Below are 23257 nucleotides of genomic sequence, written 5' to 3'. Positions count from 1 at the left end.
TGCATTTTATTTAGCCTCATTGAGTTGTTAGAACATGATGTCTTTTATTGTGAAAGATCTGCAAAATACTGCGTTAGTTCTCTCTCCCATAAAGAATATTATTTCCGTAAAGATAGGTTTGGAAAATGTATTGGCTGCATACTGATTGATGGGAATTAATTGTATGCTTAGCATTGCTAATAACACAGCAGAGACCTGTATTATCTTGAGAGTCACCAGTACAGGGAATTAAGGAGCAGTATTCATAGAACAGGAGGAAATACTATTTCCTGTAATAGGTAGTTGACCTCAGAATACCATTCAGAGACTGCATGAAAATTTTTAAGTGCTGTGAGTTAAAGTATTTTATATAGTGTACATTAAAAAATGTTGTAAATAACTGAATCTTATTCTTCAGAATTAAAGCCAGATAAGAGACAGGTTCTCCTTCTGCTTAGATTAGTTTGAATAGAAGGCAGTGCTGAAAGACCAGGAACTGCAGCTCTGGCTTTTACGTGTTTACCACTAGCATAGAACCTGAATTCAGCTTTAGGTACAGGATGCCCTGTTGGTACTTGTTGTAAATCTACTCTGCATAGCCCAAATTATGTACATGTAAGCAGGTCCCCTGTTCTTTTCTCTGATTTCACGTAGAAGTCCAGCAGATAGAGAACTTGGTTCATTGCATCTGACATACAAAAATATACTGAGCCATTGAACAGAAATTTCTTCTGATAGATTCCCTTTCTTGTTGCCTTATGAATGCCATGTATTTTGTAGAGATGCTCTCTCAAATTTGAAATAATGTTTTTCCAAGAAATAAATGAACACAACAGAGCCAATAACAATCCAATAATCATTTGGGATGTTGGCAAAATCTACCCCTGGTTTCCTCTGGTCTTGAGTTTTTTTGCAGTTGCAAATAAAACAATGAGTTTTTAAGTAAAATAAGAATTTACAGGTATTTCTCTTTCAAACATTAGCAAGAACTCAGAGCTTTCTATTTGGCAATTCCATTTAAAGGATTGCATTTTGATTTGCTAGTAGTACCACCTTACTCTACACTTAAGAAAAATTAATTAATTAAAATTCTTACTTTTAGAGAAACATGGTTTCTTCAGTGCACATTAAAATGCAAAATTTTATGAAAAAACAGTGATCTTCCTTATTCATAGAAAATAGTTTTGCTAGTGCTATCTTCTTTCATTATATTAGGATTAAAAAACATCTTCTCTAGCATTCTCTCTGTCATATGAGACTAGAGTATGGCAAAATTTCGAAGTTACATCAGGAAGGACAGTGTGTTATTGCAATAATCTGATCAAAGTATACATTAATAACTTTGATTAATGACATCATCGATTTATTTTTTAATTCTATAACAAATGTTGCTATATATTTAAATGCTATTTCTCTTTATTCACCCATTTCTGAATCTCAAATTAGATCCATTACTAGTTCATACATTCAAAATAGAAGCAAAATGTTACTTAAACCTACAGCTGCTCTGTGCATGGTACTTAGCTTTTGACTCCAGCCAAATAAAATTATCCTTTCATATTAACATTCTGCACTTTCATTCTGTACTAATAATTTTGATTCGAGCCATTAGTTAATTTACAAGAAAGAACTATTTAATAGTTGGGAGAGTGGTAAAAGATGGGGTTTTGAACAGCATCTCATTTAATTTTACAGATTTTTACTTAAACCTTATCTATTCAACTTAAAAAAAACAGTAATACCTTTTATTGATTTTTATTATGGTAAAATGCTTTCCAGGTCTGCATTTATCAGAGAAAAAGCAAATAAATAATTTCTATCCTTCCCCATCTGGAATTTAAAATTCCCTACTTTCTGTTTCAAGACAAAGCTTTATGTTTGAATTTTTAGTTATTCCCCCTTGCTTCTTGTACCACAAAACAGGAAGACATTTCACCTTGCCTTATCGTAGAGATGTGCAATCCTTTATGAAACAAATTAGATCAAGCCAAAGAGCTATCAATGTCATTTTCATTTTGTTTGATTATAGCATAGACTCCTTTGCATTTTCCGAAGTCAGTCTTGCCATTATTTTGCTGTAAATGCATCCATTAAAGCAAAGGGGTTTTTTTTTTTCCATTTTCTTGTGCTGTACCGTACCTCCGACTGCATGGCAATAAAATTGGCTTGATTAGATATAACTGTGAGGGTTTTTTTCTAGACAACCACTGTTTTCTTTTTAAATCCAGTATTATGCTGCTCACCAGCATACAGGATTTAGAATTTATTTTCTTTCTACTTGAATCAGCTTTTTTGAGAAGCCAGACATTATTTTGCATTGTGTTACACTAGTAATAATACTTAGTGCAACTGTTCTCTAGCTCCAGCTCCCAAAGAAATATAGTTCTGAAGAGTCAGCTTTAGTAATAGAATCTATAAAAAAACTTAGTCTAAAGTCTGAAACAGCAATGAATTAAAGTAGAGGGAAGCTTCTACTGCTATTAAAGCTTTTGGAGTAATCACTGGTGTAAAATGCCATGCACGTGATTTTATTTACATGTATCTCTAGTGGGTAGTCTGTTTAAATACATGGCAATCAAGTTAGATACTCAAAGCAGTGTCAGTATTAGTAATGCACAGCTCAAATGTCAGTGGGTTCCTATGAGTGGTCCCTAAGTTATCTTCCTGTTTTTCCCATTTTTCAAATGCTGCTTTTAACACATAAACAACTTATTTTGCTAAGCAGTATTGCCATGAAGTCTTTTTTTTTAAGAACTGGAGGGCAGAATGAATGTCCTTATTCATAGTATTTTCTATTTCCCTTTCTCATCTTTGAGATGAAAATTCAGTGTTGCTACAAGCCCAGCCAAATTATTATTTTGTTCTCAAGTGCATAACTGCTGTGGAGAGCCTGGTGATTGCTGTTGTGCTGGACCTTGCAATCCAGACTGCCAAATTCAATACAGTACTAAAGGAATTATCCTCAATTTATCCTGTTGAGACTTTGAGGCTCAAAGCAAAATCTGAAATGCAAATCCTGTTTCTTCACTTGCATCTCTGGTTACTTTCAAAAACAATTTCTAACTTAGGTTTAACAATAGTTTTTAGTGCAAAATTTGTTCAGTCCCAGCCTCTCCTTTCTATAGCTTATGAACACTCCAAAATCTTCATGTTATTCATCCAAGACCATTCTGATTTCACTTTAAGGATTCTTCTCAGAGGAATATAGTCTGTTTTTCTGTCTCAGCTCAAAGGCAGAAATCTAGCTCTTCAGTACATATAGTTCACACAGTAAGTTCACTGTCTGACATTTACTACTCAGATTCATAAAATGAAGATTTATTTTTCTTACAGTTGTTGCTCCCTAGTTTGAATCATAAACTTTAAAGAGCTTTATTTATTTTTATACTTTAAAGTGTACAAGTCTGAGGTCTTGATTGAATATTGTATACATGAGAGACTACAATATACACCAGATACAAGATTGTTGTTATCTGTTTTTACTAGTTTTGGCTCTTGTACTTGAAGCGCTTCAGATTTAATTTTCCTAGCTCAAATAAAAATATTAAGCTTAACTAAAATCAGCTTCTTTGAAGTTATGCTAATGCAGAAATTTTGATCATACTACATGGGGAAACCTGTTTTGTTCCTGCTCATATAGTTAAAAAAGTAGTCCAACCATTCACTTTAGAAGGATAACAACTATAAAAACCTCCAACCAAAATTTCATGGTAAACACCAAGAAAAAGGTAAAATTTAACTTTAAAGATGCTTTAAAAAATATAAGAAATTGAGTGGTGGGTGTTGCTGACTCTTTGGGCCTGAAGGTTCACTGCTCATTTGATTGGTGACTTCTGAAGCCAAAAAATCACAGAATAGAGTTTATAAGTTTGATTATAAGTTCATGTTCCTTTACCTGTGTGGTCAGCTTCCAGGAAGCTGATTGTAAGCATGAAATGGGAATTGTAAGCTTTGTTAGCCTACAAGTTGGAGTCAGACTTATTCAAACTTCAGTGGAGGAGAGGCATTTTCACTCCACAGACCTTGGACCAAAGAGATAGAGGCTGTAGGCCTAGAGGCAGATAGGAGCAGAAGCAGTAAGGCTAAAAATTCCAAACATGCCTCTCCCAATTCCCCACCAACATTTATTCAGATGCTGACAATGACTAGACATTAAGAAAACGGAATTGTGTTTACTAGCAGTAGCAGGTGTGGTGAATGGCGACTCCATCCCTTTTGCTTCTGGAACAGAAAGTGTGGTTCTGTAGCAGGAGGGCCTGAATGGGTGCCGAGGAAACCTCTGTCACATCTTTTGTCTCCACATTTATGCTGACTTGATTTTTCTTGCTAGAAAAACTTCTTGCACCACTTTCAGGAGTATTCATTTTCTGTGTGTCCTTCTTGAGAAACAGGCTGTGTGATTTTGACGTCGTGCCACAGCTGGCAATGTGCATTCCCAGCCCAGAAAGCCAGTTGTATCCTGGGCTGCATCCAAAGCAGCCTGGGCAGAAGGGTAAGGAAGGGGATTCTGCCCCTCTGCTCTGGTGAGATCCCACCTGGAACCCTGCATCCAGCTCTGGGGTCCCAGCACAGGAAGGACATGGACCTGTTGGAATGAGTCCAGAAGAGGCCATGAGATGATTCCATGGCTGGAGCACCTGTCCTGTGAAGACAGGCTGAGAGAGTTTGGGCTGTTCAGCCTGGAGAGCAGTAGGCTCCAGAAAGACCTTTGCAGCCTTCCAGTAGCTGAAGGGGACTACAAGAGAGCTGAAAAGAGACTTTTTACAGGGGTGTGTAGTGATAGGACAAGGGGAAATGGCTTTAAGCTGAAAGAGGGCAGGCTCACATTAGATGTTAAGGGTAGTGAGGCACTGGACAGGTTGTCCAGAGAAGTTGTGGTTGTCCCATCCCTGGAAGTGTTTGGAGTAGGATGGGGCTCTGGGCAGCCTGGTCTACTGGAAGGTATCCCTGCCCATAGCAGGGGTTAGAACTGGATGACCTTTAAGGTCCTTTCCAATGCAAACCATTTTGTGATTCTATGCTGGACATTCTAAATACAGTTGAAATAAATGGCAACTGAGGATCTAATCTCTACAATTCAACTGTAGGCATGTCAGGTTACATTTAGTCTAAATGTCTTTGGGTCTCAGTTTCCCATCTAAAATCAAGTCATCCCTCTGCTTCACAAAGATTTTGCAAAAATAAATTCCTTTGTGTGTATTACAAGGTTTTATTTAGTAGAACCGAGCCAAACAGAGAAGTCTATAAAGAATTAAATAATTACCCATTTAGCAGACAGTCTGAATCATGTTTAGTAAGTAAAACATGAAACTAGTCGAGCAGGGAGATTAAAACGAAGTAGCCTTATCTTGTCTTATGCAGAATCCCTGCTGAAAGTAATTATGATGAAATTACAATGCCTTCGTGTCAAAGGAAAAATGAGTTGCCCACATAACATTGATCTGTCCTAAATGTTGTTTCAATTAAACTTGTCAATTTTACTTGACTACATTTGAATAAAAAAAATTATTTTAGCTCATTAATTATTTTAAAATTTTATTTTAAGGGTCATGCAATTCAATAAAAATAGTTTCTTTTTTTTTGTTTTTTGCAGTAATATAGATATTTCACTTTTAATGCTGCATGGAAATTGGCTGTTGCTGGGTAAAGAAATAATGTGGAAATAATTGAAATTTCATTGAAAAACAAAATACTTGTAATTAAAATGAAGCTTTTAAATGTCAATTATACAAGTCAAGGGTTAGAGAGTAATTTATGGAGTGCTTGAAGACAAGAATTTCTATACATCACTCATGTATCTGACTGAAAACAGCTTAAAAAGTTGGTTCATCTGGGACAAGGAGTTCAAAAAGTTCTAATGCTAGTCATATAGGATATAACTCAGACATCTAATGCATACTCATAAGGCTAAGTGGTTTCTCAGTCAAATTGCCAGAGTATGAAATCATATGAAAATAGGCAAGTAAATACCATTTCTGTGGCAAACAAAAAGGATAACAGAATTTTTTTTTTGCCCGTGTACCTCATAGGAACTACAACTTTCTCTGCTTTTGTTTACACTATCTACTTCTCAAAATGGAGACTATTTCCAGGGCATTTGGAGAATGTTCAAGATTTTCATTCAAACAAGTAAAAGATCTTGTTCACAGTTAGTAACACAAGCAGTAGAATGTTTTATTTTTTCAAGTGCAGTGTTTCTAGAGATTTTTTGTGTCTTACAAATCCTACTTGAATTTTGATAGCACAGGTTAGAAATACCTTTTGGAGTTTGTGCACAAATTTGGCAATAATGTTTATGACTTATTTAATATTGGCTTTAGCTTGTACAAGATACCTGATCTCTTCATATTTGGGTATTATAATTATTGCAGCTTCTCTGAACAAAAAGCAGTATGATCTTGAATAAGCTCTGAACCACCCCTAAAATATCACCAAAACGTGCCATCTTTCCAGTGTTACTCATACACCATTATCTCCTCCTAAGAACACAAAATGCACCTCATATTTTTTTCATACAAAGGCAAACATCTAATTAAAACTACTCTGAAGAGAAGAAATCCCTCTTTGCTTCTTTCAATTCTCAGCTATGAAGCTTATACTGCCAGTTTGTAGTAGCCAGTTGACTTTTTTGTTAGCTTACTGTGGTTTGCTATTTTGTCTCATTTTTTTTCCTGTATATATCACATATCATATTCTTCCTGTTTTCTCATTGTGAGGTGTTCAGCTTGCAATTTTAGTTGGCATGTAAGATTTCTTTGAATCATCTTCTGGAATAAATAAATGTGTCGATTTTACCTCTCCAGGACAATGTCAATTTATGTTGAGAGGTGACTAATCTAAGAAAACTGCCTTCTGCCTTTTCATCCCATATTGTTTGAAATACTGGATAATACTTTTTTTTTAATATTGTTCCTGTAAAAGGAACCACCCTTATGTTTCTATGGTGTATTCATTGATCCACCTCCACTGTCCTGTTTGAATAGTAGTTAGGATGAACCATAATCTGACCATAGAATTCCATATGTGTGTTCATAGTGTACTGGGAAACAATTATCAAAATTCAGTAAATCTCTATGTAAAGTGTAGGTGATTAGAAAAAAACTCAGAAAAAAGAGCTCAGTAATATATGGATGAAGACATATTCAAGATTTAAAATTTACTTTTGTTCAGTGTCTAATCTACCAAGTGTAGCACTTAATAAGTTGTAAAAGTCTGCTCCTAAAATTATTCTGGCTTGAAATAATTTTCTGTTTATTTCTTTGCACTGGCTCCAAAAGAGAGATTTCTTGTGTGGAATACCATATTATTTATTACTCATATTTAAATTTTGGTGAGCTGAATCCCACCATCAGTGTGCTTCTTTTAAAAATTGTGTTAATGCATAATGTCTACTGCTTTCAAATTCCTTATGCTCACTTTTCCTTCCATTTCAGAAGTGGTCTCAGTATAATTAGAAAAAATTACTCTGTTGTTTTGAACTGACTTTAGTCCTAATTCAGATGGCCATTAAGCATTCTCTTAAGACCTTGTGTGTTCAGCTCAGTGTAAAAGTGTTGTTTGAATAAGAATTGATTCAAAGATTGATAAGAATTGAAATTGGAATATTACGTGTTGTAATAGGATTTTTTAATCCTCACAAACTTTATTGAATGTTTTGTGAAGTACACAATTCCAGATACACTTTTTTTTTTTAAACTAGACGATCTTTAAGGTCCCTTCCAACCCAAGCCATTCTTGTGAATGTTTTTTTAATAACTTTATTTTTATACTCCATATGAATTAAATCAAAGCTATTCTCTCTGTTCCTCAGGATAGATTTAACACAGTTCTTTTAATGAAATCAACATTGTATTTCACTGCGTTTTTTAATTTGCTCCTAGTTTAACCTTATGGATATTGCTTAGAATACCACACCAAAATCAGTTTTTATAAGTATTATCAGAGCAGCTTGAGACATTGTTATTCATGGTTTAGTTTTCTCTTACCTGTTTATTTAGAGACACTGAATAATGTGTGTTGCACTCTTAGAGGATAAGAAGGTATTTTAGGCAGAAGACACTGTGCAAACCCCTACAGTTAAAAATCAGATCACATGTGATTGAAATCTGTTTAAAGCAGGCAGATATTTCAGAGACCATTCAAACGGCACAATTACTGTGTATATGGTCCAGAACTCAGATCATGAAATTACTAATAAATCACATGCAGAACAAAAGCAGCAGCAGCATACTTTCCCACATCACAGCAGATACCTTGTCCTCATAAAGCTGCTGAAGTTTTAAGGAGGCTGCATGAGTTCTGCACTTTCTCACCAGGAGCAAGTGCAGCAGGTATGCAATACCTCCTCAACAGGCCTGCCTGGTGTTGGGGAGAGTGAGAACACGGTTCTGAAATTGTTAACAGCTGCTGTGCTTTGCTTACCCTGCTTCCTTCATTACAGCTTGGCAAGCTCATTCCCTCTGCTGTACCTTAGTCCTCTGTGTCTGCCTATGTTTGGGTTTCTGCTGGTGGTTCCACGTTCTGCATGCTTTCCTCAGAGTGGAGCAATGTGCTTTCCCATAAGTGCTAAAGGTTATGGGTCAGCCTCCTGCAGGCTCTGTGTTCCTGAGAAATGGGCTCTTTCTGTTGGTGGTAACTCATGTTTTGATGTCACTGTTCTGAATTGTTCTTCATGTTGTAATATTGAGTTAAAATGTACTCCCGTGAAAGTTAGCTTTTCATATTGGGCTGGAAACTCTTCATCTTCGTCTAGCAATTTGTTTTATTATAACCAATGGCTTTTAATTGTACCTCCCATAATGAAGAGCTGACTTAATACTCTGTGCTAATCTTGTTATGACTTTAAAAAGGTAAGTAATTTCTCTAACAATTCCTAACAGTCATGGTAGAGTGTTAAAGGGTTTCTCAGTTTTCTTTTTTCATTATTTTTCACATGAATTTTTCACTTGTAGCATGAACTTTTCTTTGTGTCTTTCTCTATTTTTTCTTGATTTTTTTAGACTGATTTTTATTTGCAACAAAACATATTATGTAAATTTAAATGAATCCAATTTAGTACAGTCACTAATTTTGTTTTTCAGACCTATCATGACAGATAGAAGTTCCTGCAGGACTCTTTATTTTTACCATTCCCTTTATTTATTTTTAAGTACTTTATTTCACATTCTATTTAGTACTTCAGCCTCTGGGAGAAAGCTTACTCTGCGTTCCAGCATGATGAAGTTACATTTTCAAGAACATAAAATCCAGTTTTCTTAAAATACAGAGTAATGTGAACTGAATGCTTTGGGTTTGGTTACATTCTGTCTGAACTATGCAGGGGAATGGTACTGGCTGGTAGCCCAGTGTATCTTCTGCCAAGATAGATTGTGAGCCAAGAGGCTGTAGAATGGACAAACAATAAATCTATATTTTCCCTGTGAAGGAAAAGACAGCCATAGGTTATTTCTGTAACTACCTGTGAATAAGAATTACAGTAAATTCTCCTAATAATAACTCTCCCCAGTCAGTCATGGTACTACAGCAATGTAGCATGGATTCCTCAGTTAACAATAGCTGTGAAAAGAATACAGGTTTTTTATAAATGTCACAAATAACGAAGTAGTAAAACATGCAAATAATGAATATTTTAAAAGACACTTAAAGCACATGACCCGATTTATAAAAAGCTCCATTGCTGCCAAAACTGTATGTGTTAGGAAACTGGTGGGTTTTATTCAAAATCATTTTACTGGAGTTTTGATTAAAAATAACATTTAGGATAAAAATGTGTGATTCATATTAAACAGAAGTATTATGTAATAGCTAATTTTGATGTCAGTTATGTTAAACCATGGTTTGTATTCTGCAGCTGTGAGCATAGGTTGGGAAACGATCAAGTCTAGCTGATCAAGCCTTTTATTTTATTATCATGGATTCCTCTTCCACAGCTGCTTTTAAAATTTGTGGGAAGCAAATTATTTCTCATACTGCATATGTTGCCCATCAGGTGAGTGATGACATGGAAACTTTAGGCTGGGTGTAAGAAATCAAAAAGTAAATATGAAGTCCTCTGTGTGCACAGAATTAAAAAAATGACCTTAAGAGGCTGTATGTTGAAGCCAGCTGTCTTTTGTTACCATTGTCATTTGGACATTTTAAGAGCAAAACTTTGTCAGCACGTTTTTTATATTAGAAGATTTGATCTGCAAATCTCAGCTGCTCTGTTCATTATAAATCTCTTGTTTTTGTCCATACACTAGCTCCACTATAGGTTGGAAGGGCTTAAAGATGAACTGAGGAGGAATAGAGGCTACAACTCGAGAGTAACTATTACTGCTCAAAGGAGCTGTTTTCCATTCGCAAACATTGCTTTGCGCTATGGGTTTGGGCTCCTTCTGTTCCTCCACTTTGTTGAAAGACTCTCTCTTGACTTCCATTTTACTTCTTTAGCACTGTCTTTGTCTGCTAACATTTTTCCTCCTTCTCTAGTAGCTTTTATCTGTGTCCTTTGGATCACATATTTTACTTAGTTTGTTTTAGTAGATTGTTTCAAATGTTTGTGTTTTGTATTTTTGGTTTTTTGCCTTTTTCTTTAGGACTGTGTTATCTCACTGAATTTCATTCCACAGTTGCTGAATCGCTTGGTTGTTTTGCAGCAGGTCCATTTCTCATTTTCTCTTTCATGTTTTTCAGTGAGAAATAAGAGAGCCTCTTCCATTTTAAACAGTAGTCTTACACACCTAGGCCCATGTCTCCTTTTGCATTCACCATCTTCTGCCTTGCCACATCCATCCTGCTTCTCTCTCCCTCTCAAACTGTGCTTCTCTTTCTTTTGTGTTTTCTTTCCTGCCATTATACCACCTTTTTTGGTCCAGAATTGTCCTTTGGTAAATTATAGGTAAATATTTACTTTTTCCAAAGAGAGTTCATTTTATGCCTTTGAAATCTGGTAAAACAACTCTGGGCCAAATTTGGGCATCATTAATATTTTGTTTGCAGTTTTCTTGTATAGTATTTTTGGTGGGAAGGGGGGAGGGTGTGGGGTGTTTCTGTTTGTTTTTGTTAAACAAGAGTTTTTTTCAGGGAAGGACACCATAACCCACTCTAAGTTGCAACATTACTTTCCATAAGTTATTCCATTACAATAAGTAGATTGTGTTGCGCTGTAGAATCCAGTTTTTTTATGTGACTATCTATTTGGGGCAAGCTGCTGTGGACCAGAAGAAAGAGGTTTAGAAGCTGGGGCACAGTTTGTTTCAGCCTTAAATGGTTGCTCCTTTGGGAAGACAGCTTTTGAGCAGCTGGGGGTATATCATTCTTTATCAGTTGTTAGATCATACATATTCACTTCCTAGGCAAATTTTCTGTGACTGGAAGTGAAGAGCGAGGTCTGAAAGATAATCTGGATTGAGTCCTTTGCTTTTGCAGCAGAGACAGATGTTCTGCTGGGAAATTACACCCTCAGCATCACCTGTGCTATTCCACTTCTTCCACTACATGTGCACACTTTTATTAGTATTCTCATTGAAATTTAAAATATCTTTGTCAATAAAGTAAAAAAGAGAGGAATTCAGTTCTTACTGTCTCAGACGTTTGTCTTCCTGTGAAGTTTACTTTAGCTGGGGTTTTGTCCACACAAAATGGTTTTTATTCAAGTGCTGACAGTTCAGTCTTCTGGCCTGACAGTAGTCCATCTGAAAACTTGCAGCTTCAGGGTTATTATACATGGTGCTGTCTTTCCAAACCTGAGAAGAACTAACAATAATTGATGCTTCCCTACAGATAAAATTTAAACTGTGTTGTATTTACAAGGCTGATACTCTTTAAAATAAAAACCAATTCTTTTTTAAATCTGTATGGTAAACAGAATTGTAAATATCCGATGTTACCAGAATATAAGACCAATGCGAGTGTCCAATTTCCCTGTAGTCAGATCAATTTATCTGGAATAGCACAGTGGTAGCTAAGCATCAAGGAAGAGGGTTTGTTGAGAAACATGTCATTCTCACACAGTTGTTTTTTAAAGTAGAATTCCACTACAAAATTCATAGTGAACACAGCATTTTTTTTAACCAGATAGGAACAGCAGAGTAAATTTATCAGCTCCATCCAGGAGCCGTTTATACAGCTGTGTGTCACTTATACAATTGCGAAGAATTCTCATAAATCATCTTCAGAATCAACATAATTGAAAGTTAATATTTTAAACTCTCAATACTTGAAAATATCAGCAATAGAATTTTAAATTGGGTCATATACTTTCGTTAGTAATCTGTCTAATCATCCAACAGGATCTAGATTCAGAGCTACTGTAATTACAGATGTATAAGAAAATGTGGATTTTCTGTTGAAGCTTAACATATAATTTTAAGCACTGTTCTTTGATTTTTTTTCTCACTTACTGTCCTTAGGCCATCTTGTTTCTTATGGAAGGGGTGTGGAATCAAGTTGCTTGTATCAGATTCTGATCATCAACTACTACCCTTCTGCTTAAATATACGTACCTCATGCAAAATATGTAAGAATGCTGCTGAAAATATGTATAGCCTCTGTCTTAGATCCCAGGAGCTTGCCCATTTTATCTCTGTATTTTGCATTCTTGTTAACTTCTGTAGCTCATAGACTCTGTGCTCTCTCTGCAGGTCCAGTCTAGGTGCAGCAGCAAGGAGAACATCCTCAGAGCAAGTAAGTGCAGAAACTTCTTAGCTCGATTGAGGAAATAAGACTACTCAGAGAACAGCAAGTGATAGCCAGATCAGAGGTGGGACTAAATGAGTTTAGCAGAAATTTAATAACTTAAGACAGTGAAATCCAGTCCAAAGGTAAAACTGTAAATAGCTCAAAGTGTTCATATATTAATGGAGAGTCACCTTTTAATTTATTCGTCCAAGTTGTTTTTCTGATGACGTGGAGGTCTTTGTTGTTTGTGATGTTTTGTTTTAAGTGATCATGTGTGTGCAGCCTTTATGGGCAAGAATTAACGCTCAAAGACAATAAAAATGGAAATTCTCAACTTGAATATACATTATTTTTATTTTCATACTTCACCATTAATTTGAATGTTGGATTACATACAACCAAACCAAAAAATGCATAGGTTAAGAATTCACATTTGATCCAGATGATGTCTAGTTTAATTTGCACAATTATTTTTCTTTGTGTTGTGGGAATCTTTTCTAGTCTAAAATTTGATCCACCATATGTGTGTGTGTATATATATATATGTATAATGACAGGACTAGGAAGTTGTTTTGGTGGTAAAAGAGCAGGCTGTCAAGAATTTTCTACCTTATGCAACCAATTGAATTAGCTGCTTCAAAGCTAGAGGATTATTTTGTCGTACAAAATGCAGCTTAATGTTAAGTAGTTATTTTTAGAGCTGACATTCCACATTAGTGAAAGATAACTTGGTAAAGTCTGAGGAGTTGTTTAATGTCATTTGCTTGTAATCAAAGTACTATTTAGTAGTTTTACAATTTAAAAAAATCATTTGTTTGTCTCTGGCTCTATTTAAATCAGTGATACCTCTAATAGAAGAGTTAGCATTTGTTTGTAGGAAGAAGTGGGAGAGAGAAAGGTTAGTAGTTACACCAGCATCTTTCTTCTTTATGGTTATTCATGCTAGTGTTAAACCTAAAGGAGCTCAATTTTTCTTGGCTTTTCTTGCAGAAATAATGAGTGTTGCTTTTGATGTTGGAAAAAAGATGTCAGAGATTAGGGAATTTTCTCTATTTTCAAAAGGTCTGTGTTGGAGAAGGCATTTCTCAGAAGATTTTAACAGAAACTTTGACATAAACAAATGACATGCATTAGGGACAGACTTGCGAATCTGAAGGTTGTTCTCTGGGGACCATTCAAAGCATTCAAAACCTGTGAATTCTATCACTTTTTAAGGTTTAAAGAGGTGAAATGTGAGTTTCTGCAGTAGCTAACAGTGAGATTTAAGTAGCAGTGAAATTACTGCTAGAAGCAGTAAAAGCATCTAGTGGCAATAGCGTAAAGGTTGTTCACTGCCACACAATTCCCTCAGCTTTCATTGCTGTGATGTATTTTTTCTTAGCATCTTCCTTCATATTTTCCAACTTAAAACATCAGGAAAATTTTTCAGCATGTATTGTGTGCAATCTGCTGGACCTGCAGGAATAACAGTGCTGCTAGAGAAGGGTTTCCTTCTCCATGCAGAGGCGGGTATGGGAAGTTTAATTGTATTTCACAAATGCTTTCCTTTTCCTCTTCAACAATGTTGTGAACAAAACCCAGGCATAATAACTGGAAATGTAACCTTGCTAGGGAGATCCCCGTTGTTAAAACCAGGAATGGAATTTTTCCATTTGTTACACTTTTATCTTACAATAGTTTAATTTGGATCATTTCTCCCTAGTTTTCTTATGACAAAGTTAGGTTTAAGAGTTTGCAAAGTCTTAATATTTAGAAAATGTCTCATCAGCTGTTTCTCTCTTCCTCAAAACGCCAACTGCTATCTTAAGGAAAAGAATTAAGTCAAATAGAAATTATTTGTGCTAGACAAATTCACAGTGCCTGCTTTTTTCATCATGCTATCTTCTAAGTAAGTACAAAGAGATTGTTCAAATAATTTCTTCCAGAATCATTCATGGAAGAATTAGATGGGCAGTTTTACTTGTCTCTACTTCTTCCTCTGAAAGGTAGTTACTGTGTTAATAGTAAAAAATAATTAGCGAACAATCTCTCATATAAAAAGACAAGCATGTGTTAGTGCTGAACAAATATTGTGTATATAGATTAATTAAGAAACCTCCTCTTCTGAAGGAAGGACTTAGACTGCGTAATTGTTGTGCCGTTTTTTACTAGCTTTTTATTAGAAGACTATACTTCAAGCAATAATCTATTTTTTTCCAGAATCTGAAGGCATGTGCAGCATCAAATGAGACATTTATGTAGTGACTTCAAAGCCAAACGTGTCATTAAAATTAGTTTCTGTACTGTAATTTATGTTACTTAGGAATATCATTACATATCCCATATAGAACATCATCCCCTTTGGCTCTCATAAATACCTTTTTGTTCCAGGAAAACCCTTTCAAGTTACTCTGCAATTGTAATTGTCCTAAGCTTTTGGTTTATATCTGTTACTCTTGTTTATGTATTCCTGCAATAGTTCTCTCTTGAGTTGCTTATCTTCACTTGCAAAATCCTTCAAAGCTTCTTGTCCTCTTGTTTAATCTCTCAGTAAGTATCATGAAATCAAACATGCTGTTGGCTTCATTTTCAATCAACTTCTGTCATATTTTCTCCCTACCTGGGCCTCACACCTAGGAAGAACAAGCTTTCCTTAAGTTGTCCTACTGCCTCCACTCCAATCATACATTTAAATGACGTTTTGCTATGGTGACAACAAAACCTTGACAATGGGTAGGATGCCCACTATAGCTGGAGACAGTGTCTGCTGCATGGACTGCCTGGTGGCTTCATTGTGCTCTCTAGATGTTCCTTTCAAACCTTTTGACTGCCATCTCCCTCTTGGATTGTAGGCTCACCGGCACAGTGTCCAATGTTGCACTGTATCTGTGCACACGGCATGTTGAGTTGTGTTTGTGCGGAACAGAATGCAGTGAGTTGTCCTGAGTTCATAGAACAGAATTAGTCTCAGATAGTCATGCTCAGTGTAAATTACTCCATCACCTGGAAGGGCTGCTGTTTTAGATTAACCAATCTTCATGCTCATCGAGACTTCTGGTATGCTCTTCATTATAGATAAGGATATACACTCTCTTGATTCTAGTTGAATACAGTGTCTTCCCAGTGTTGGACATGAGAGCTCAATAGTGATAACTAATTTAATTTGCTCCAAAGTGCCAGATTAATTTCAGTAAAGTGGTTTAAATGAACATCACTACACAAATCTGCTCACTGTAGCATACATGAACTTGTTCTTTCTCATTGCAGGTCACAGTGCTGTTGACATTACCAAGGTAGCAAGAAGACATCGCATGTCACCATTCCCATTGACATCTATGGACAAGGCCTTCATCACAGTTCTGGAGATGACCCCAGTGCTTGGAACAGAAATCATCAATTACAGAGGTATTATTAAGTTGGATTCTTTGTGAGCATGAGGGTGATTATAGTTCATCTCAGTCTCTTTTTCCAGTTTCTAATTAAGTTCCAGAATTTTCCTCGTCTTCACATAAGTACAATTCCTTTTCTTTTCTACCACTAGGTGATCATTTTCTGAAAATACTTCCTTTTAATGTTTGATCCATAGAAACCTTGTAGAGAGTAACTGGTTTTGATTTATGTGGTGAGGTTGTCTTCAAAAGCACCAAACAGTGAGCAAAATACCAGACTTTGTGACTTTGTGACTGTATCTATACTCATGAATAAGCAGGGATAGATGAAGTGATTTTCTGGTCCTAAAAGGAATTAGCAAGGCACCACTCATGCTTTTTGAGCTAAACTATCCTCCTTCCTGAAATACTGTTCATAATGTCTATTAGGTGCCTCGCTAGCTTCTGCTGTTCCTTACATCAGGCCTAGGGGTTATCTGGGAGAATGGTCTCGGCACATAACAAAACCATGACAGGAAATACGCTGACAAGTAAACCTAAACTAGCTAGGGAAGCAGAAACCTCTTCCAGGGATTCTTCCAGATTGTCCAAGAGTTAGGTGGTGAGCAAAGAGATTGTGGCATCATAAACCTTGAAAGACAAAAATGTTTAGGACATTGGTGTGCTACAGACAGCAGAGAGACATGAATGGTTTGTGAATGGAATATTCTGTCTTCTGGCTTGGACAGAAGTTTTCATTCAACAGTTCAAAGTTTTCATGTTCTTTGCCAAATCTGTGTGCTGCCAGAAGCCTTCAAGATGTCTTCATATTGCATACTGATTTAGCAGAATGTATGTAATATCACACCTGTGCATTTAGTGACTCCAAGTTCAGTGCTCCCCTGTGCCTTGGCAGCAGGATTTCTGAGAAAATGCTCCTTATGCTGCATTTAGAACAGCAGCAATACTGGATCAACAAGGAATATGCATAGTTCACCCTGCACTTTCATAATGGTGTGCAGATTAGAAGGCACTAAGGCATAAATGCCTGAGCATGACTATTTTTGGGCCTTTTTGGGTAGCTGTCAGTTAAATGTCTCCTCTAAGACAGCCCTTTGTAAACAATATGATGAGCTGTGGTGTTGGGTACATTCAGTCCAAACAAATGCTATGTATTCAACCCTGAACTCCTGAAATAAAGGATGAAAGACTGGCATCCGCCTCCCTGAAAAATAAGCACATCATATATTTATTTTGGTATGTCAGATACAGTTAAGGTACTGTAGGATTATTATTCTTCATTGAATAAAAGAAGTTTTGATTCTAAGTCTAGAACATATGTATTGTTATTCCTGGCACTCTTGTTCTTTCAAAAATAATGAACTGAGTCTGCTGAGTCACTTTAGTTTTGACCCTCTTCCCTCTCACCCAAAACACAAGTGTTAGATCGATAGTAGCATTCGTAGGTTCAGAGACAGATTCTTGATTTAATGTTCACATAATTATACCAACAGTTCCTTCATATTTTTGCACTGTCGTGCAAAATTTTATCTTGCAATTTGTTTTTCAACTAGTATACACTTAATTTAGCACTGTAAGATTTCCAAGTATATAGTATGAAATTTCAGGATAGAGCCTATAAGAGACAGCCTAAAGGACGTGCTTGTGTCGGTGATACTGTAAATTCAATTCTCCTAATCTACAGATACAAATCTCAAGACAGAAATGAATTTCCTGAAGTTCTTAAGTGATCACCATAATGTTATACAGACAAATACATGGAATTTTTTGGTATAAACATATGTGTTTGTGTGTGCATGTACACACAGTTATGTGTTTGATAAAAAACGTTAATTTTGAAGAATGCAATGAATTAAGAACCATTTTTTAAATTAGTTACAGGTTCATTTACTGGGTTTTTTTGTAATATACATCTAATTTCAGAAAATTGTAAAAATTCAGTTCTGGACATCTGAAGATGTATTTAGAAAAGCACTATTGTGCTGTCTTGGTTTTCTTTGTGATTTTGTGTCTAGAATTGCCACTGAGCTTCTGTAAACTATCTTTCAGGAGCACAGTTTCTCCCCAAGGAAAGTGAAATGTGCAAAATTCAAGGAGTGTTAATTGCCTAATTAATTTAACCTGATTTAGTTAAAACTAAGCGTATTTCATTGCATTCATCCTTGTAAATAAAGCTGCTGAATGATATTCTGTACAAATACCCAGTACAGTCCTGATTTTATTCTTGATTAAGTCAAGGTACACTGTAGTCTCTCAGATCTATCTATTCTCTCCTACTATAAGGGAGAGGATCATTAAAGTTATGTTTTGAAACGTGACTTTCATGCCGGTATGTTGCTCAGTGACTGCATAGATCATTTAACCTCTTTCACATTTAAAAAAAAATGGACAGTCCTGAAGCATTTTACAAAAGTGTCACCAACCAAAGGCATCTGAAGCATGTTTCTCACCTGTCATCATCAATATCTGGTATGAAGCCCCCAGCTAGGCTTTTATTCCACATAAATGCAGTTACCTGAGTATAGCTCCATGGGCACATAAGGCTAAGTTTGTAGACAGCATGATTATGATCGTTCTTCTGAAACTAAAATGCAGAAGCAATCTGCATTTTATAAGCTTAAGTCAGAGAACAGCACATTTATTCTAGTCTAGTCCAAGAGTCTGACTGATTGTTTTGGTAGCATTGACTTTTCATTCCCACTGAAGTGCTACCAGGGCAGTATTTACAAAACCCATCACATCCCAGTGCAAGATCTGTCTTACTGCTGTGCCCCCGAGAAATAAAACTTGTTCACAGAACACTACCAGGTTCACCACCTGAGCTTAGCAAATACCCACATTTGAAAAATGAGTTTAATGTGATTCTCCATTTTGTGTCAGAAAGCTATGGGCATCACAAGGGGCAGTTTGATAACATTAAAATTCTTCAGAACATTTTTATGAATTACAATTAACCAAAATAGGGTCGAACGGTATTTTTAGAATAATTTCTTTAATAAAAGAGAGTACAGAGGTACTCAAGATTGTCCTCTAGTTGCTGACTTGCTTCATTTTAAATGCCTATGGCTGTTTCAGCAAATAATTCTTACATTTTTCTTCTTGTAATGAAACTCATTCCCATTACTGGCTAGCCATTTATTCCTTTCAAATATTGCATGGCAGTATGCCAAGAACTTACTGTTCAACTTTGCTCTAATTGGTGTGATTTTGCATGCAGACAAGAAGCAAAATGAAGGCACAACATGCCTGCTAAAATTAGAAGTATCACTTTTGTATGAGATTTCGTGTGTCTATGAACAAAAGGTGTTTTTAGTAGGCCTTTGATAGCTGCCCTTTCTGTGCTATAATTTAAATGTCTGTGTCATTCTTTTTCTCAGTCTAAGTGTACAAGCTTTTGTGAGCTTTCTAATAACTTCTGTATTGTGTATCAGAGCCACTGATATGCAGGTTTGCACAGGTGAATTAATGGGTATTAAAATAGTGCTTTTTTTAGTTGCTTTAACAGGTTTCAGCAGCATTTTCATGGCAATACTTCTGGCATTGCAGCATGAATAGCAACTTCAGGCTGAAAGTTGATACAACGGATATGAGCACAATAATGTTACAGTTACAATAATTATTTACTAACTAAATTATTCTGTGTTAATAAGTAAAATATAGTCTTCATTATAATAGCACTTCACTGGAGTTGAGTGTTTTCAAATCGAGTAGGTGCACTTTTTAACAAAATCTGTCCATTTAGTGTGCAGCACTAGCTCTTCTGCCTTCCCGGTGAAGCCCACACGCATTTCCCTGTCTGTAAAAAAGAAAAACACACTTTATGCACTTCTCTTTTTTGGAGTGTCTCAAAGATCATAATCTCTAAAGCACATATCCACACAAATTCTCCTGGCAGAAGTAATCATGCATCCTCTCACTCCATCATACTTTCAGCTGGATATTGCCTTTTGGTGCCACAACATGCCCTCGGAGCAGTGGCCTCTATTATGAGCAAGGCTTCCCTTCTTCTACTTAGACATACTGGAAACAAGCCAGTCTCAGTAGTTCTGACCCGTGTGTCCCTTACCAGTACATCTAATTACACATGTAATAAATCTGCTTTCTCTCTCACACTATATCAAGGGGCAAGTTACATATTTTCCACTCTGTTCAATATCATACTAAAAAATAAAGCTCTTGCTGGTGTCAGCCACTTGACTGAGGGTGAAGTAATTCGTATCAGTCTCTACAGGGAGTCTGAACCAAATTACAGCTCATCAGTCATAGCTGCTGAGTGAAAAGAAAGAGTATGTTTGAAACAGCTATTAAAATATTTAGTACTATAATAGTGTAAATTTATATAAATAATTCTGACACTTACTTGCACACACCCTGCATTAAGCAGAAATGCTCTTAGCAAACAGGTGAAGCTAATCTATTGAAAAACATCTTTGTCAATTTATGAAAACTGGTCTATCACTATTGTTCTCAATTCATCACCTCTCACCTTCTGCGCACAGGATTCACTTTTGGAATGTCATTTTTCAAGTTTTTCAAAATGAAATTTAATAAAAATTCAAATAAAGGAAAATAAAGAAAATATATATATTTAAGAGATATTAGGGGAAAAACTTGTCCTGAAGAAACAAATACTTGTTTTTTCTTGTCTGGTCCTTAATCAGAGCTATCATCTTCGGGCTTGGATGCTGGACATTCAAATCTACTGTCAGCAATTTCCCCATAACCAGGAGCACAGACTTCAACATATCCTTTACCATTACTTTCAGACTCCAGTCTTTTTTCCTGTAGGTAGTGTCAAAAATCAAAAAGCCTGAGAGGTCTATATGTCCCATATACATACATTTCTCCTATTGGACAGCAATAACTTTGTTATTTAAACTGTTAACTTTGTTTCCCCCTTTCACTCACTGTAATGACACAGAGCATGGTCTTTTCTCTTTTTTCTAGATGGAATGGGGCGAGTCCTTGCTCAAGATGTATATGCAAAAGATAATCTACCACCGTTTCCAGCATCAGTAAAAGACGGTTACGCTGTCAGAGGTAAACACTCACTTTGTGGACATGAAGTATAGTGTCTGCTACTTTATAACATGTTAATTCACCTGTTTTGGATCCAGCAGGGCTTATTTTAGTTTAGATTTGCTACAGATCATTGCTGAAGTCACAGTTATATAATGCTGCTGCTTGAAGGAGGGCCGTAATGCCAAGTTCAGATCTTTTAGGTGGATACAAGTGTACACTAGCAAATGTACACCCATGTGTGCTCCCAGATGTGCACCTCCACTGCTAGTGCATTTATTGGAAACATTTAAAATTCAGGAGAATAACAGGACACCTGTTCCTGAATTACAGATTGATCTTCTGTTCCTCTGTTGTAGATTTAATGAGGATTTTCTTTTACATCTATTACTTTGTTGAACTGATACAGATAATGATTGCAGATCATTGCAGATTACAGATCAGAGAATTTTCAAAAAAACATTATGTTCTCTTATGGAGATGCGTCAAAAGAAGAGGTTCTTACTTTGAAAATACCGCAGCTGCTATATATAAATTAAATTAGTTGTGTGACTTTTTTCATTTCAAGCAGCAAATATGATTTCCCAAGAGACCTGAATTTGTACTCTGCTTTGCCACTAGGTGCTGCATCATTTTGAGCCAGTTGCTTCTCTGTGCATCAGTTTTTCCCTTTGTAAAATAAGAATAATGGTGCTCACCTCATATGTCTGTGAAGGAAATTTAAAATATACAGAATTGAACATTATACTAGTAGTGATTTAATTATGGCAGCAGTTGAATCATCATAGCACCGTGTTGAGATTTGTACACAATAGCTGACTTTCTTCCGGGGACATTAAAATACCTTTTTTGTTACTGGCAGTGGAAACCACGGAAGGCAACTGCCCATCAAATGGAGTGTCTGCAGACTCAGGCAATGGATGTCACCCAGTAGCTTCCCCATGCATTTGATATAAAAATAAAATTTCAGGTCCACAAGACGAGTGTGTGTGAGAGACAGGCAGACCAAAATGACTAGTAATAGCGGGAAGGAAGTGCATATGTAGCCAGAGAAATACAGGCAATGTAACACTGAGAAAAGCTGAGAGGGAGCTCTGAGTAGAACGCTGAGTGACAAGGGCCTTGGGATCAAGCCAATGCTGTCTTGCAACCTGATTCCTGCAGGGTAAGGCAAAGCATGAGTATAATCTCAGTAAACATGCAGAATGAGCAGAGTGATCATGAACACCATTTTCAGCAATTTCTGTCAGAACCAATACACAAGCCCTACTTTTAGTGGTGGATTCAAGCAGAGTAACACTGAGATATTTGAATGTGTCCAGAGAAGGACACTAAAGCTGGTGAAAGGGCTGGAAGGAATGTCCTATGAGGAGCAGCTGAGGACTTTGAGTTTGTCTTGTTTGAAGAAAAGTATGCTGAGAGGTGGCCTCATGGCTCTCTACAGCTCCCTGCAGAGGGAAAGGGATCAAGGTGTCCAGTGAGGTTATGTGTGGGAATGGTTCAAAGCTGTTCCAGGGAAGGGTTAGGTTTGACATTAGGAAATATTGCTTTACCAAGAGGTGAGGCAGACAGTGGAACAGACTTCCTAGAGAGTGGGTTGATGCCCCAAACCTGTGTGTCAAAGGTATTTGGACAATGCCTTTAATAATTTGCTTTACATTTTGGTTAGCCCTGAATTATCAGGCAGTTCTATTCTATTCTATACTGTTCTGTTCTATTCTTATTATTCTTGTGAACCTCTTATCTTAGGATATTTTTAAAAAAGCTTTTAGGCAGAGGTAATATTGGCTACATTAATGGATACTTCTTACAAAAAAATTAAGGATTAGCTTTCAGTGACATAACATGTCTGCCCAAATCCCTGTCCTTTTCTTGTTTTATATCATTGTCATCATCTATAAACTTTGTCTCCATATTATTATTAGTGGGAGAATAAAATCTAATTCAGTAGCATTTTATCAGGTTTAAAATAATTTAGCTGTTAGGAATTTCTTTCTCTTCTTTTGCTGGATCATCCAAGTGCATTTTTTTTGGTGAAGGTCTAACAACTGTTTTCAGTAGTATTACATGCATTATTAAAGGATATCTAGTTGAAGAGTCCTTTTCTAATTCTTTATTTTAGAGTTCACTCTAAGGCTCATAGATTAGTCTATTTGATAGGCTTTTAAAGCTAAATTAATTATTACTCTTCAAACATGACTAAGTACCACAGATAACGACCTGCAAATCTG

At 36.2% G+C, this 23257-nt stretch overlaps 1 protein-coding gene across 31 annotated transcripts in view; it reads left to right on the top strand.

Moving 5' to 3' along the window:
* GPHN (gephyrin) overlaps positions 1 to 23257 on the top strand; it is a 277246-nt gene that overhangs the window by 213342 nt on the left and 40647 nt on the right. For 24 of the 31 annotated variants that reach the window (XM_086892689.1, XM_086892677.1, XM_086892679.1 and 21 more), the window contains 3 exons: positions 12603 to 12645; positions 15886 to 16023; positions 20955 to 21047. In XM_086892689.1, coding sequence (XP_086748815.1) covers positions 12603 to 12645; positions 15886 to 16023; positions 20955 to 21047 — 274 coding nt within the window. Of the gene's footprint in view, positions 1 to 10220; positions 10284 to 12602; positions 12646 to 15885; positions 16024 to 20954; positions 21048 to 23257 lie in introns of all 31 variants that reach the window. The other 7 variants (XM_086892676.1, XM_086892667.1, XM_086892662.1 and 4 more) reach the window with 1 other exon arrangement.

The sequence above is a fragment of the Cyanistes caeruleus genome, chromosome 6 (assembly GCF_971803275.1).
Source record: "Cyanistes caeruleus chromosome 6, bCyaCae1.hap1.1, whole genome shotgun sequence".
NCBI lineage: Eukaryota > Metazoa > Chordata > Aves > Passeriformes > Paridae > Cyanistes > Cyanistes caeruleus.
This window is presented reverse-complemented; position numbering and strand designations above follow the sequence as displayed.